Raw genomic sequence first — 13,120 nt, forward strand, 5'->3', positions numbered from 1 at the left:
AGAACAGTTGCAAGGGGACCAATTTATATGTAGGGATTCTTCTAATCATAAAACAAAAGAGTTTGGTGAACTAATGTTGTTTAGACAGAATTAGTAGAGTTTTAGCTAGTGTAATTGTGCAGAAGACAGATGGCATCCCACTTCACATGCATAGGATGTACGTAGGAGCATTTATCAACCTGTTTGTACAAGTTTCCAATGAATTTTCTATATTGTTATCCTTGTAGTGATGATATTGTCAAATAGTGAAAACTTATATGAGATTCATTGTTGAAATTTCAACAAAACCCATAATTTGTATGTGCTGAATATGTATAGTAGTGTAGTATACGTAATAGGGTAGCAGAATCATGATTATCAGTGGCTTTAAGTGGACTCAATGCTAGGCTTGTGTTATTGCACATTTATTGACAAATGACAATTGCTACCAAGCCTGTCTAGATACGGCCTCAAATAAATAAGAGTCCTCCATTATTTCACAAGATCAATTTTTTTTTCTCCTTTTTATTTTTTCTAATTTTTAAATCTATTTAAGACTATATTTTTATGTACATTCAGTTGGGCATTTTATCTTTGCATTTGCTCGACTGTGACAAGAGTTCTATTTGCAGTGGTAATTTCCGAAGGTGAATGACCGAGATTGTACTCATTCAAGTTAATTTGTGAACTTTGTTTTAAACAGAAATGATGTTATGCAATGTGCTCTTACCACAAGTAAGCAGAACGAAGACAAGTGATATATCCCACATCGGTTACCGTACAATAATATTTGGTATTTATAATAGCAAAACTTACACAATATACTGCCGAGCCTTGTAACGAGGGCTTGTGACCCAAGTGGGGGCATCAAAGTAATTGAACGTTGGGCCAGATCATTCAGCTGGGCTTCGGGTAGCTTTTCCGGCCTGCCCGTTCCAAGCGGCGGAGTTGGGCCGTGCGGTCTGTCCGAAGGGATGGGCCACTTGGTTCCTAAAGTGGAGGGCACCGTGTCAGGCTGGTTTCACAGAGCAGCATTAAACTTCCCGCTCTCTGCAGTGGAAGGATTACGGGCCGGTGCTCTTCTGGCCCATTCAAGTTGATTTGGTTGGCCCCAATTGAACAATTACTTTTTTTTTTTTTTCACTCTAATTATACTATTCATTTCCTCAAAAAAATGTGCTAACTTCAGCTATTTAGCATAGCAAATTTGTGTCGGATCTGTCCTCATAAAAAGTAAATACTACTATTACTGTATAAATATAGGCTGTGAGTGTGTGTGTAAGGAAGGCATGTGCTGTTCTGCACGAAAGAAAAAAACATATGCACTTTAGAATAAGATTTGATAAAAGCTATAAATCGATAGAGAAGTACGTCTAACGAAATCTATCGCAATCTCACTCCACATTACATGGTTCGGCGCTTCCCACGTTATCCCCTTATCCCACTAGCTTTTTGATCTTAACATCATATTGTGTTGGAAGCCTTTGTATTTCACATGGTCCGACCCTTTGGCCTTTCGGATGACAACTCTATCAAATTTTTCGGTATTCATCTGGTTTGGTTTCGAGGTACTTATACACAATTAGAGAGAGTCATTTTATTTTTGGGGACATTACGTTGACCACCAACTGATGCATATTGCATAATATGTTTTGTGGAAAGATGGTTTTGATTCAGACATACAATTAGTTTGTTGGAGTATTATTTTGTTGTAATTTCTGTTTCATTTGTTTTGTTATTTTTTCAATTTAGAGTAGTCTTCATAAATATTTATAGTCTGGTTAAATATTTATATTCGACATTACAGTAACCCATATACACGGCGTTATAATCTCACAATATATTTATAAGATACTGATTGATCAATTTCATTTTTGGACAAGAATATATATAGATCAGGTCTTTCAACAGTGGTCTTTTTACCTTTATTTAATGTCTGTGCTCTGACAAATATCTATGTAAAAATATTTTCCACTATACTGCTATAAATAAAAATTAATCAGGTACTCTATCTACTTGACACACACACACATTGAGGTTGTATTAGTAATTGGCAATTCGAACAATGTAAGGTTATTATCAATCTGAATTACTTGCAGAAGATCTGTACACACGCATGCTCAACCGAAAATTGGTAAACAAAAAGGGATTTCTAAATTTGTACTACCTCGCAGGTTAATGACATCATGTACATATATATATATATATATATATATATATATGGTATATGCTGAATTGCTGATTTCATCACATGGAAATTTTCTATCCACTATTTACATTGTTGGTAATTAGCTATTACAATCAAGCGATCCATACTCCAACATGTTGACTAGCAATTCATATGGTATAACCATATCAGGATGGTCACAACAAGTGATATATAGTACTCCGTATATATTTTCTATATTTAAATTATGACCTGGAGAATTAGTGGGCTAAATAATTAGGTCTGGACCTCATATGACTTTACATAAATTAACACATCTTCTAGGTCTCATGCCAAACCATGAAATATTTTCCCTTATACATTATGGTGATCAAAAAATGAATTCCCATGACACCATAGGGTAATTAAACATGTATTATGCAGCTACTAGACATTCACATTAGTACTAATTCTTTGGAACCACATTAAATTCAGATGGCAAGAATAAAATCATATTAATGAGCTCTCTAGAAGAAAAACTAGAGCCTTACTTACACCAAATTCTTCTCAAAATCACACAACAATGAACAGCTCGTTCAACACCTCAAATGCTTGAATAAATATTTAAATACAATCATAGGCAAATTTCTGCAATCTCTCTGAAATCCTCGCAGCCGCATGATTCTGTTCAAACTGATCTCCAATCTTGACAAATAAAACAAAAAAAGTAGGCAATGAGAAACAGATATATAAGCAAATATCAGCTTGTGAGAACTAACAAAGCTATATAAACCTACTATTATACTACCTGAGAATGAATAGTGTGGAAAACGGTGTCGTTGTGTACAGAAAAACTAGCATCGACAACTTGAGCTCCTTGTTCATGCAACAGCCTTATGATCTGAGTGAACATGAATTGAGAATTGAGTCCAGTTATGAGCACCACTTGTAGGTCTGAACCCATTACTCGAACATCGATGTTTGGTAAATTGTTAGGCCCTCCTTTGCTCCAAACAAGGCAGTTTTTCTTCTGTTTCATCTTTTCCAGTTTAGCCTCCTGCATCTTTATGTAGTTTGTCGCGCCTTGTAGCTGATCCGGCAGCGAAACCATATCCTAACACACAAAAACTCAAATATAGTTAAGACTCTAAATTGGAAACCAAGCAAGCATAAATGAATTAAGGATTAACCCTAGGTCTAGATTGAGGAGGGATTAGAGAGTTGAGCTTGTTGTAGAGGGCCTTCATCTCATTTCTCCGGTTCTTCTCTATAGTTTTTCTGTCTACGACCATCCTTGAAGAACTAGGGTTTTGATCCATCTCTGCCTCCAAATGCAAAGAGGATGTGTGTGGAGTAGTATTATTTAATGTGTGTTTGGGTTTGGCTACAAATGAGTGATGGTGAAGATTGAGAAGATAAAGGTGAATATCTTGAGCAGAAAAGGGATGAGCAGTGGGCCTCTTGTGGCATGATTTTTGACCATTTCATTTTCTCGAGTTTAGCTAGTACTATCATCCAAGGTTTTGAAATGGGCTATACATACGAAACTACAATAATTATTTATTCAAATATATTTTTATTTACTAATTAATTTAAAATTTACGAGACTTTACTACAAGTATACCAATCACCAGTTTGTGTAGATTCTTAGCTAGTACTCCCCCTCGTAAAATATATTTCATTTTCTTATTTAATTATCCTACTAAAGCTATATTTTCATTTTTACAAAAATTCTCTCTCACATTAATATAAATGAAAAGTATTATGTTTATCTCACCATTTAACACACTAAATAAACTTTCTAAATCTTGTATTGTTCCCACAAGTATGACATTTTTGTGTAACATAAGGAATTCTATAAAAAATTGAGAAAGAGTGTGTTTCACATGAGAGTGTAATATTATATTTAAAGTACGGTCCCAAGTCTTGTGGAAAACTAACAAATACAGTCACATTTAATATTACATAACTAAAAGACAAAAAAGTGACGACCCCTCAATTCTAAAGTAGCTTTAGAGGGAATAATAGTTGCAGTTGTAAAAAGAGAGGGGTTTTGGCCTCAATTTCAAATTAAAGGAAAATTATCAAAAAAAAAATACTGCTAAATTTTAAGAACATTCGTCCTTAAAATTATAAATTTTAAGCAAATTTAGGTATTTTTAACTAACTTTAAATTTATTTTAAATTCACAAACTTTACATGTTATTTCCTACCGTAGGTTAATTACTATATCCTACTTGTCACGAACTTAAAAACTGGCCTAAAATTCTCCATAAATATTTTAATGTTACCCACATAAAATAAGTTTTTAGCTTCACTACCATTGCCCAAATCACAATCTTTCCCAGCACTTAGCCCAGTTCGGAGCTGAAATTTGAATTGATGGAGAAATCGCAAACTATCTGAAGTGCAAGTCATCGTCTTCTTTGTTATTTTCATCCATTCCTTGCCCCAAGTTGTCAGCTTCTTTCACTGCTTTCTCAATTCAATTGTCTAATGTGAAACTTTTCATTTAATTCAATTGTCGAATGTGATACTTCGGTAGATTGTTGCTGTAGTTGGATTTACGTTTATATGGATGGTTGTCAAAGATGGAGGGGGTCGAGATGTGGTGGATGTGGATGAGGAGACAAAGGTGTAAGTGGATTTAAAGACTTCAGTCATGCTACAATATTGTAGCTTTTTTTTATTTAGTGAATGTGTAACCACTGCGTCCCAAGGTGATTTATGGTGAGAGAGAAATATGATTGGATGGATATAAGAAGAAAATGTTGGAGTTGTGAAAGGTTTTGACTGAATCGTAATTGTGATGGAATATTTAATTTTGTGAAAGTAAATGATATAATGTCAATCTATGTTCAGAATAGATGACATTGGTATATTCATTTTCTCTAAACGGATTTCAGATAAGTGAGAAATAATGGATTAAAGTTGGTTATAATAAATGAGTTAAAGGAAATAATATCAATAAATTAATAAGAGTGTATTAATCATCTCATATTGGTTTTGATACATATTCTCCCTCCATCTTGAATAGTTTCTTTTTTGTAAAGCGGGTGTAAAGAAAAACTGACTCAGCCATTTTGAAACAGTAATACGTTATATACTATACTACTATTACTTTACTTCTAAATAATTTTGGTTATATGTTCAAGTTATCAGTAATTTTGAGAAAAAATAGTTAGATCATTATGCATAAAAATAAATATTATACTCCAATTTAAAGCTAAAGTATTAAATATGTTGGTATATAATAGTAGTAGTATATTGTTAGCAAGAGAAATCTAGGTGATATTGGAAAACCGGTGTGTATCACACTCTCGCTTTTTATTAATTAATTTAGATTAATGAAGCATAACATGATTTGCCTTTAACTTTTCTTAATTATACTCCTATCCATTCACTTTTCAGATTTTCTATCTTGAAAGGCAGTGGAACGAGTGGGGATCCATTAAACAAAGTGACAAGGCAGAATTTTGCTTCCTTTTTCGAGTCCAATCAGACTCCAGAATATAATATACTCCTACTTAGTAAAATATTTGAAATTTTGTTGTTTAAGCTTTTACATCGGAAGAGAGAGAGGTTAGAAAACCTATTGTAATTCATGATTAAATTTTTGCGCTGTAGTCTGACAGTGGCGGAGGCATACAATTAAGAATATTTCTACTCCTATCATATACTATATACTATGAAATATAAAATAATTAATTATACCTTAATACAAATTAAATAGAAGAGTTCAGTCTAAAGACTAGTCTTTTTAAGTGAGAGAGTCTATTTAGTCTATATATCAAACACTGAGTCGTAACATACCTAGCTTCACCGACCTAGCAGTCTAGCACTCATCTAAATTCGTTACTGATCCATGATCAATTGGTTGGTTATGAAGTGTCGCAACAATTACGATATGCTTAATAGGATAAACGGTAAAAAAACAAATTATTAGAATATAATAAACTAAATTTAAATATGATAATTTTGAAGAAAATAAAGTTTTCTAATTGTATGCAATTATGCATGCATTTGCTCCACTTTGGGATAGTTCAAGAGTGCGGCTGCAATTTTAAATTTTATAATTAACCTTCATATGTTCATTGGTTCCTAATTATTGACGTACGTGGTCATCTGATGTCCATAACTTGAAGTAGTAAAATATTAAAAAGTGTTGTGTTGCGCTTTACTTATCTTGTAATCTAGAAAGATGAAACGCATCAAAACTAATATTCTCGTCAGGATTAATAGATAGTACTACTAATAAAGGTATAAGTTAAGTTTTTATTTTTACTAAGATAGATTGAAATTCTAGGATATTTCAAGACTTTATTTCTTTGATTGAGCTGATTTTTCTTGACCGGTAGGTCATTTTGTTAGAGTTATAGTAAAAGTATAATATTATAAAAGTTTTAATAATAATATGAGGTTCGTCGGATTGACATTTTCTGAAAAAATCTATCCTAAATTCTAAGAGCATGCACATCGGTGCTCTTAGCTAAGAGCAGCAGCCGTGTCGTCGGCACGACGGGTATCCTGCTCGCTGCAGTGCTCTTGCCGACGGCACGACCCTGCTTTTAGCTAAGAGCACCGCCGTGCCAACGGCAAGAGCACGAGCAGCCAACATGGCATGCTTTGATTGGTCGTTGGTTTATCTTTTTTTTTTTAATTCAAAAAAAATCTTAAAAATAGAGATTTAATAAAAAAAAAATATTTTTCCACTTCCCAATAGAATATATTCATTTTTCCACACTTTTAATTTACTTTTTTATTATTTTTATCCCAAAATTCACACTTTCATCTATAATTACCTTCATTTCAACACAAAAAATCATAGTACTACACCAAACAACTCTCTCAACCTCAATTTATAGGATTTTAATTATGTAGTGTTAATTTTTTGGATTTTAATTATGTAATTTTTCACTTTTTTTTTGTAATTTATAATAGTAGTTCAGGTATTTTTAATGCATTTTAATATTGTGGAAATGTTTTATTTAAATTGAATAATAAAAATATGGGACATGCTCTTGCGAAAGAGCATGAATGTGGGTGTTGTGCTCTTGCAGAAGAGCATAGAGTAAAAAATGAACAAAAATTGGATCCGGGTCTATATCCATGCTCTTTGGATGCAGATACTATGATAGTTCTTTCTTTGCGTTGCACCCCAACATATTTTGTAAAATATAGAGAGTTGAATAGGAATGGAAAAACCTCCATGGAAGGAGGAAGAAGAAAACGATTGTGAGAGATGAGAGAAAAAGAGAAATTCATTTATGGACTACATTTTGTAAAGTGTTAATGCAAAATACAATGGAAAACCTTATATATAGGCACAAAAATAACAACTAATAAATCCTAAACTAATTCTTAATTCTATTTTTATTTTCAATTCTAATAGCCTCCCTCAAGATGGAAGCACAACAATTGCTACCATCTTGACAACAAGCATCAAATCACAAAACAACTACAAATCTATTCTAGCAACCCTTAGGAGAAAACATCTTGATCTTCATAGCGATAGGCACATTCAAAAGCCTTGATTGTTGATACAAAAGAGGAGTCAGTTGCTGCTGAAAAAGTTTGAATCAAGCTCCACCCCAAATTTCAGCAGCAACTCCATAGACTTGAGTTGTTATTCACTTCCATTACAAAGGAAACTTGTCTTGCAGTTTGGAGTGGTACGAACCTGCATTATCAGGTACTGTACCTCCAACTGAAACAAAAGCCAAACAACATGCTAGAACAGAGACTATTTCCCAGATTTTGAAGATCTCGATCAGAGAAACCACAAAAAAAAAAAAAAAAAAAAAAAAAAAAAAAAAATTAAAAAAATTGGAGAAGATCATGAACAAAAAAGGAAATAGATCGGGAGATAAGGCTCGATTGCGATTGTTCATCGCGATAGGAGAAGATCGATCGGAGAAGATCGAGATATGAGAGAGAGAGATTGCGGAAGCTTTCGTCACTGATACCATGTAAAATATAGAGAGTTGAATAGGAATGGAGAAACCTCCATGGAAGGAGGAAGAAGAAAACGATTGTGAGAGATGAGAGAAAAAGGGAAATTCATTTATGGACTACATTTTGTAAAGTCTTAATGCAAAATACAATGGAATGGAAAGCCTTATATATAGGCACAAAATAACAACTAATAAATCCTAAACTAATTCTTAATTCTATTTTTATTTTCAATTCTAATATATTTCCTTCAAACAAGACAATATAGGATTTGATTTTGTTATGATGGTTCTTCAATTCGTTGCACACTGAAGGTCAATGATATTGTCTATTTTATGCAACACTTTCACGGTTTTGTTTTTTATTATGTACGTACTTCTTATTAAAAGAGTCTCATTATAGTTTCAACATATTCGGGAGTATTATTTGTTCTTTTATTTATTCCCCAATTAATGTGAGAGTGCGATGGTCTCATTTTCTCAAGGAAATATAAACTCCCTCTAACATTATAGTCTCATTTTCGATTTTCATTATTCAATTTCTGTGTATTTAAAAGAACAATGGAAGTCAACAATGGAAGTCTTAGTAAAATTTTGAGTTTCTATGCAATATATTGTCGTTGGTGCACACAATTTAATTTCAAAATTCTTACCTGATTCCCTTTTCTCAACATAATATTTTTTAATAATTTTACTAACTTATTCACCATCATATTTGATATGACTTTTGGAACATAATCATTAATCATTTTCATATTATTGCGTTTTTCTTGATTAAACTAATTCACGGTCTGAATTTTTAAATTAAATTGAAGCTTTTGTATGGACATTGAAATATGATACTCTCGCTTTCACTTAAAAATATAAACTTTAAAAATAGCACAAATTTTAATTCACAATTAATAAAGTATAAAAAATAAATTAAAAAATAATTAAAATATTATTATTAAAAAGAAAATAATTTCTTAAATTTAAAAGATCACAATTTTAAAGGATAAACTAAAAGATGAAATACTATAACATATTGTTGGCTCGGTTAGACAATCCAAATCCACTGTCAACGATTGGGCCACTATTATCAGTTTTTGTGATTCATAGGGCTAGATTAAGAATCATAAATCAGGCCCAAGCCCAGAAATACCAAACTTCAAATAGTTTCTTTGACTCACGACGGAAACAATTAAAACTAGAAAACGATGCAGACGCATCGCTACGCAAGGTTAAACATACTTTTTTTTCTCATGAAAATATGTACATTTTTTTAAAAATAAATATATTTTTATTTATGAAAAATTATTCCTAATTCATTATTCATATACATACATTAGTTTATGAACAACTTATATGACTATGGTACATCACTAAAACTCATTAAACACTAATAATAGTGTGGGATTTACTGTTTACGTACACTACTTTAACTATCATTTTCCTCATCTCTCTTATTTTACTAATTGTATATTAATTTATATGTTATTTTAAATGCACAATAAAATGTTTGAATCTTTAGATCATTTCATAAATCAACAAGGAAAATTAATTTTTTTACCATCCGAATTTCCACGCTGATTTCCATCGATCTATTTTCAACTACCAAAAAACCACTGCGTTACGAAAAAAATAAAACCACGGCCAAAATTATATAAACTTATCCAATTAATGTTCCAAATTTAACGTCCCTTTATGGACACCGGGTCTAATTTAAATTTAATAAAATAACTAAACTTCCAAGTTGATTAAACTTTTCAAAGTAGCATTTATTTGATAAATGGTAAGTTATGGTACTGATAAAATGCAAACTCCAAATTATAATTTTGATGGTTAAAAAAAAGTCAACCGATGATAAAATAACAGTAACAAAAATATCAATACAGTGTCAACACAACATCCATTATTGACATTGTGTTAATATTTTTGTTGTTATTATTTTATCATATGTTGACATATTTTAACAATTCAAATCATAATTTGTTGTTTGTACAATATTTAAAGTTTGCATTTTATTACGTTTCTTTTTAACTCTAAATTTCAGCCTATTTTATTACATCTCTTTTTAAGTCTAAATTTCAGCCTCTCTACTCTCTAGTCTCTTCTCAACTCTTCTCCTGGGTCTAAATCTTTCAATTTCTATTTGGATTCCTCGAATTTCACTCTCTTCATTGTTTAGAATTAGAAGTTTCGTATACATTCCATATCCTATTTACGGATATAGACACGTGTTTGGTACAAACTGCCTGTAGTGAAATGTGTGAAGGGTAGAAAAGACAGTGTTTGCAATAATTCTGTGTTATCTATAATTTCATGTAAACCTCTATATATGCTATAATTTCATGTAACTCTATATATCTAATAATGACACACAACCATGTGTGTTAGGCTGTTAGCATACATGACTGCTATTTTCTTTATGGACAACAAGATGTTTATTTGCAATCTAAACTATTCAAGAATCCAAATGCTTTTCTATTGTGGCATGTGTCTGATTGTTTTTAAATTATTTTCTTCATCCCATTATAAGCGAAATGTTGTTTTTTTTAAAAATAAAAATAAAATTTGAGACATTCTATGTCCCTTGTTATATGTTCCAGTTTTCTGTCTTAGTTTATCACTTGTTAAATATCTCACTCCATAGTTGGAGTACTATTTTTGGTAATTGCCTCACATTCCACTAATTAACTCATTATCTCTCACATTATATGAAGGAGTATATAAAAGTAATATTCACAAACTATTACTTTTTCAACATACTTTTCTTTACACTTCTTAAAATTTGTGTCTGGTCAAAGTGGGACACATGTTAAGGACAGATGGAGTATAAAATAGTACTCTGCAGCTCGTACTTTACATTCTCTCCATTTTAACTATTGTACATCATTTTTTCAAAATAGTACTCCCTATAAAAACAAGCGTCTTCCTTATTTATGGTAAGATGAGGGAGTACTACTTTAAGTTGCATTATTTTAAGAGTAAAGGCCAAATGTGGTCCCTAACATATGACCGTTTTATCAATTTGGTCCTTAACATTATCTTTTTGATTATTTGGTCCCTTACAAATAAACTCGGACCCGAATCGGTCCTCACTTAACAGAACCGTCAAAAAATAGACGGTGATTGCAATTTGACTATATTAAATTACTAATGGTAATTAATTATATCTAATTATAATTCTTTTTCTATTAGCAAAATTGGAAAAAAGATAGTATCAGTTGCAAAATGAAATGAATAATTTGTAATTTAATAGGAATTAAGAATTATAATTAGGTATAATTAATTACCATTAGTAATTTAATATAGTCAAATTGCAATCACCATCTATTTTTTGACGGTTCTGTTAAGTGAGGACCGATTCGGATCCGAGTTTATTTGTGAGGGACCAAATAATCAAAATGATAATGTTAAGGACCAAATTGATAAAACGGCCATATGTTAGGAACCACATTTGACCTTTACTTTTATTTTAAATTTCTCAAATACAAAGTATATCTCTTTATTTTTATTTTACTTTTGTCATATAGAAATTGGCTGCCCAGAAATTAGGGGAGACGGTTTTGGCACATCTCGAGCTTGCGTACAACCTGAATATAGTGGAACAATTTCGTTTAAAGTCTAAAGTGCTACACGTAATTAATGATTGAGAGACCACACAAATTTTGCATTCAAGCTATTTTTAGCAAAATTTCTACCTAATAAGTAAATGGTGGTGCTGAATCTGCTCATCCAGCAAATGGTTAGTTAGGGGGCAATATTAATTTTTGCAGTTGTATATCTAGCAATGTACTACTACTTATTAATTTAATTTTTGATTTGTATTATAAGTAGTACTTATTAACAAAATAAATTTTAATGCAAAATTGATGAATTAAAAAAAAAAGAGAACTTTTTTTTTTCAACCAAGGCTTTGTCATATTAATCTTTTGAGAATCTAAAAGTTAGCTTATCATATATATTAGAGGTCTATATAGAACATTTTTTTTCAATTTGTGAATTCTAATTGAAAGATAAAGATGAATGTGAGGCATTTATGCAGATATAAATGGATTAATGTTAATACATCAAACATTAAAAACCTTCAAAATATTCAAAATATATGCATTATGGAAAGAGTATTGGAAAGGCTATACAAGAAGATGGACTGGTACGAAGATTGTCATAATCAAAGATAGACTAATTATGAAAGAGTATATTAATTAAAATGAGATCTTTTCAACCTAAGGATGTGATTGAATGGTAAGAGACTCAATTATTTTTAATAAAATGATTAGGTAATCGATTCCTATTTTTACGTAAGAAACAATCTTAAATTCTTCTATCAACCTTCATTATGTCTGTAAATCGGCATGAAAAATACTCGCTTTATCTGCAAATAGGAGTTTCGTTTTTCCATTTTAGTCCGTCCGCGAATAGGAGTCCCGGTTCATAATTACCATAAATGGTAAAGATGCTCCACATTCCACCAACTCATTTCACTCACATATCATTTAAAACTAATATATACAAGTGAGACCATATCTAATAGTAGTAAATTTTTTCAACGGCTTTTCTTAATATTTATTAAAATTCGTGTCAGAAAGAAATGAGACTCCTATTCGCGGACGGAGGGAATAGTTACTATCTTTTCTTCTCAGAGTATTTATTGATATGTATTCTCTTGGTGTCTATATTCTTTTTATGTATAACATTATGCTATGTTAATTAGAGAGTATGACATAGGAACCAATAACAACGATTTGTTGTTAAACATTACAAGAAAATAACACAATGAAGTATTGTAAAAACAGAATTCCTTGTATATTTTGTGTATGCATTTGTCGAACTATGAAAACGAAATGAAATATTGAAAGCAATACGGTTGTACACCTCATATAATGTTTCTTCTATTTATATATTTACAAGACTTTACATCAAGTTATTATGCTTTGTTGTAATTATCCATTTGGCTTTGCAGTGGGTATACGTCAAATGCTGATATTACAGATAACTGCAACGCAGAAGGTCGCCATCCAGTAATTATCACCTCTTAATAGTTTATATTATCTTGTTTTAG

At 31.3% G+C, this 13,120-nt stretch overlaps 1 protein-coding gene across 1 annotated transcript; it reads right to left on the bottom strand.

The window, feature by feature from the left end:
• Window positions 1-2,585: 2,585 nt before the first annotated feature.
• On the bottom strand, window positions 2,586-3,534 carry LOC125216998 (transcription factor bHLH162-like). The gene is made up of 3 exons (XM_048118813.1): window positions 3,316-3,534; window positions 2,934-3,239; window positions 2,586-2,830 (listed from the first exon to the last, which is right to left on the bottom strand). Exons 1-3 carry the CDS (start codon window positions 3,442-3,444, stop codon window positions 2,750-2,752), a joined length of 516 nt encoding a protein of 171 aa, XP_047974770.1. The 5' UTR covers window positions 3,445-3,534; the 3' UTR covers window positions 2,586-2,749.
• Between the last annotated feature and the right edge of the window lie 9,586 nt (window positions 3,535-13,120).

The sequence above is a fragment of the Salvia hispanica genome, chromosome 3 (assembly GCF_023119035.1).
Source record: "Salvia hispanica cultivar TCC Black 2014 chromosome 3, UniMelb_Shisp_WGS_1.0, whole genome shotgun sequence".
Taxonomy (NCBI): domain Eukaryota; kingdom Viridiplantae; phylum Streptophyta; class Magnoliopsida; order Lamiales; family Lamiaceae; genus Salvia; species Salvia hispanica.

Coding starts and splice junctions, on each gene's coding strand:
- LOC125216998 (XM_048118813.1), bottom strand. CDS start 3,444: ATGGATCAAAACCCTAGTTCTTCAAGGATGGTCGTAGACAGAAAAACT. Junction 3,240..3,315: donor CTCCTCAATCTAGACCTAGG/GTTAATCCTTAA, acceptor TTTGTGTGTTAG/GATATGGTTTCGCTGCCGGA. Junction 2,831..2,933: donor TCCACACTATTCATTCTCAG/GTAGTATAATAG, acceptor TTATTTGTCAAG/ATTGGAGATCAGTTTGAACA.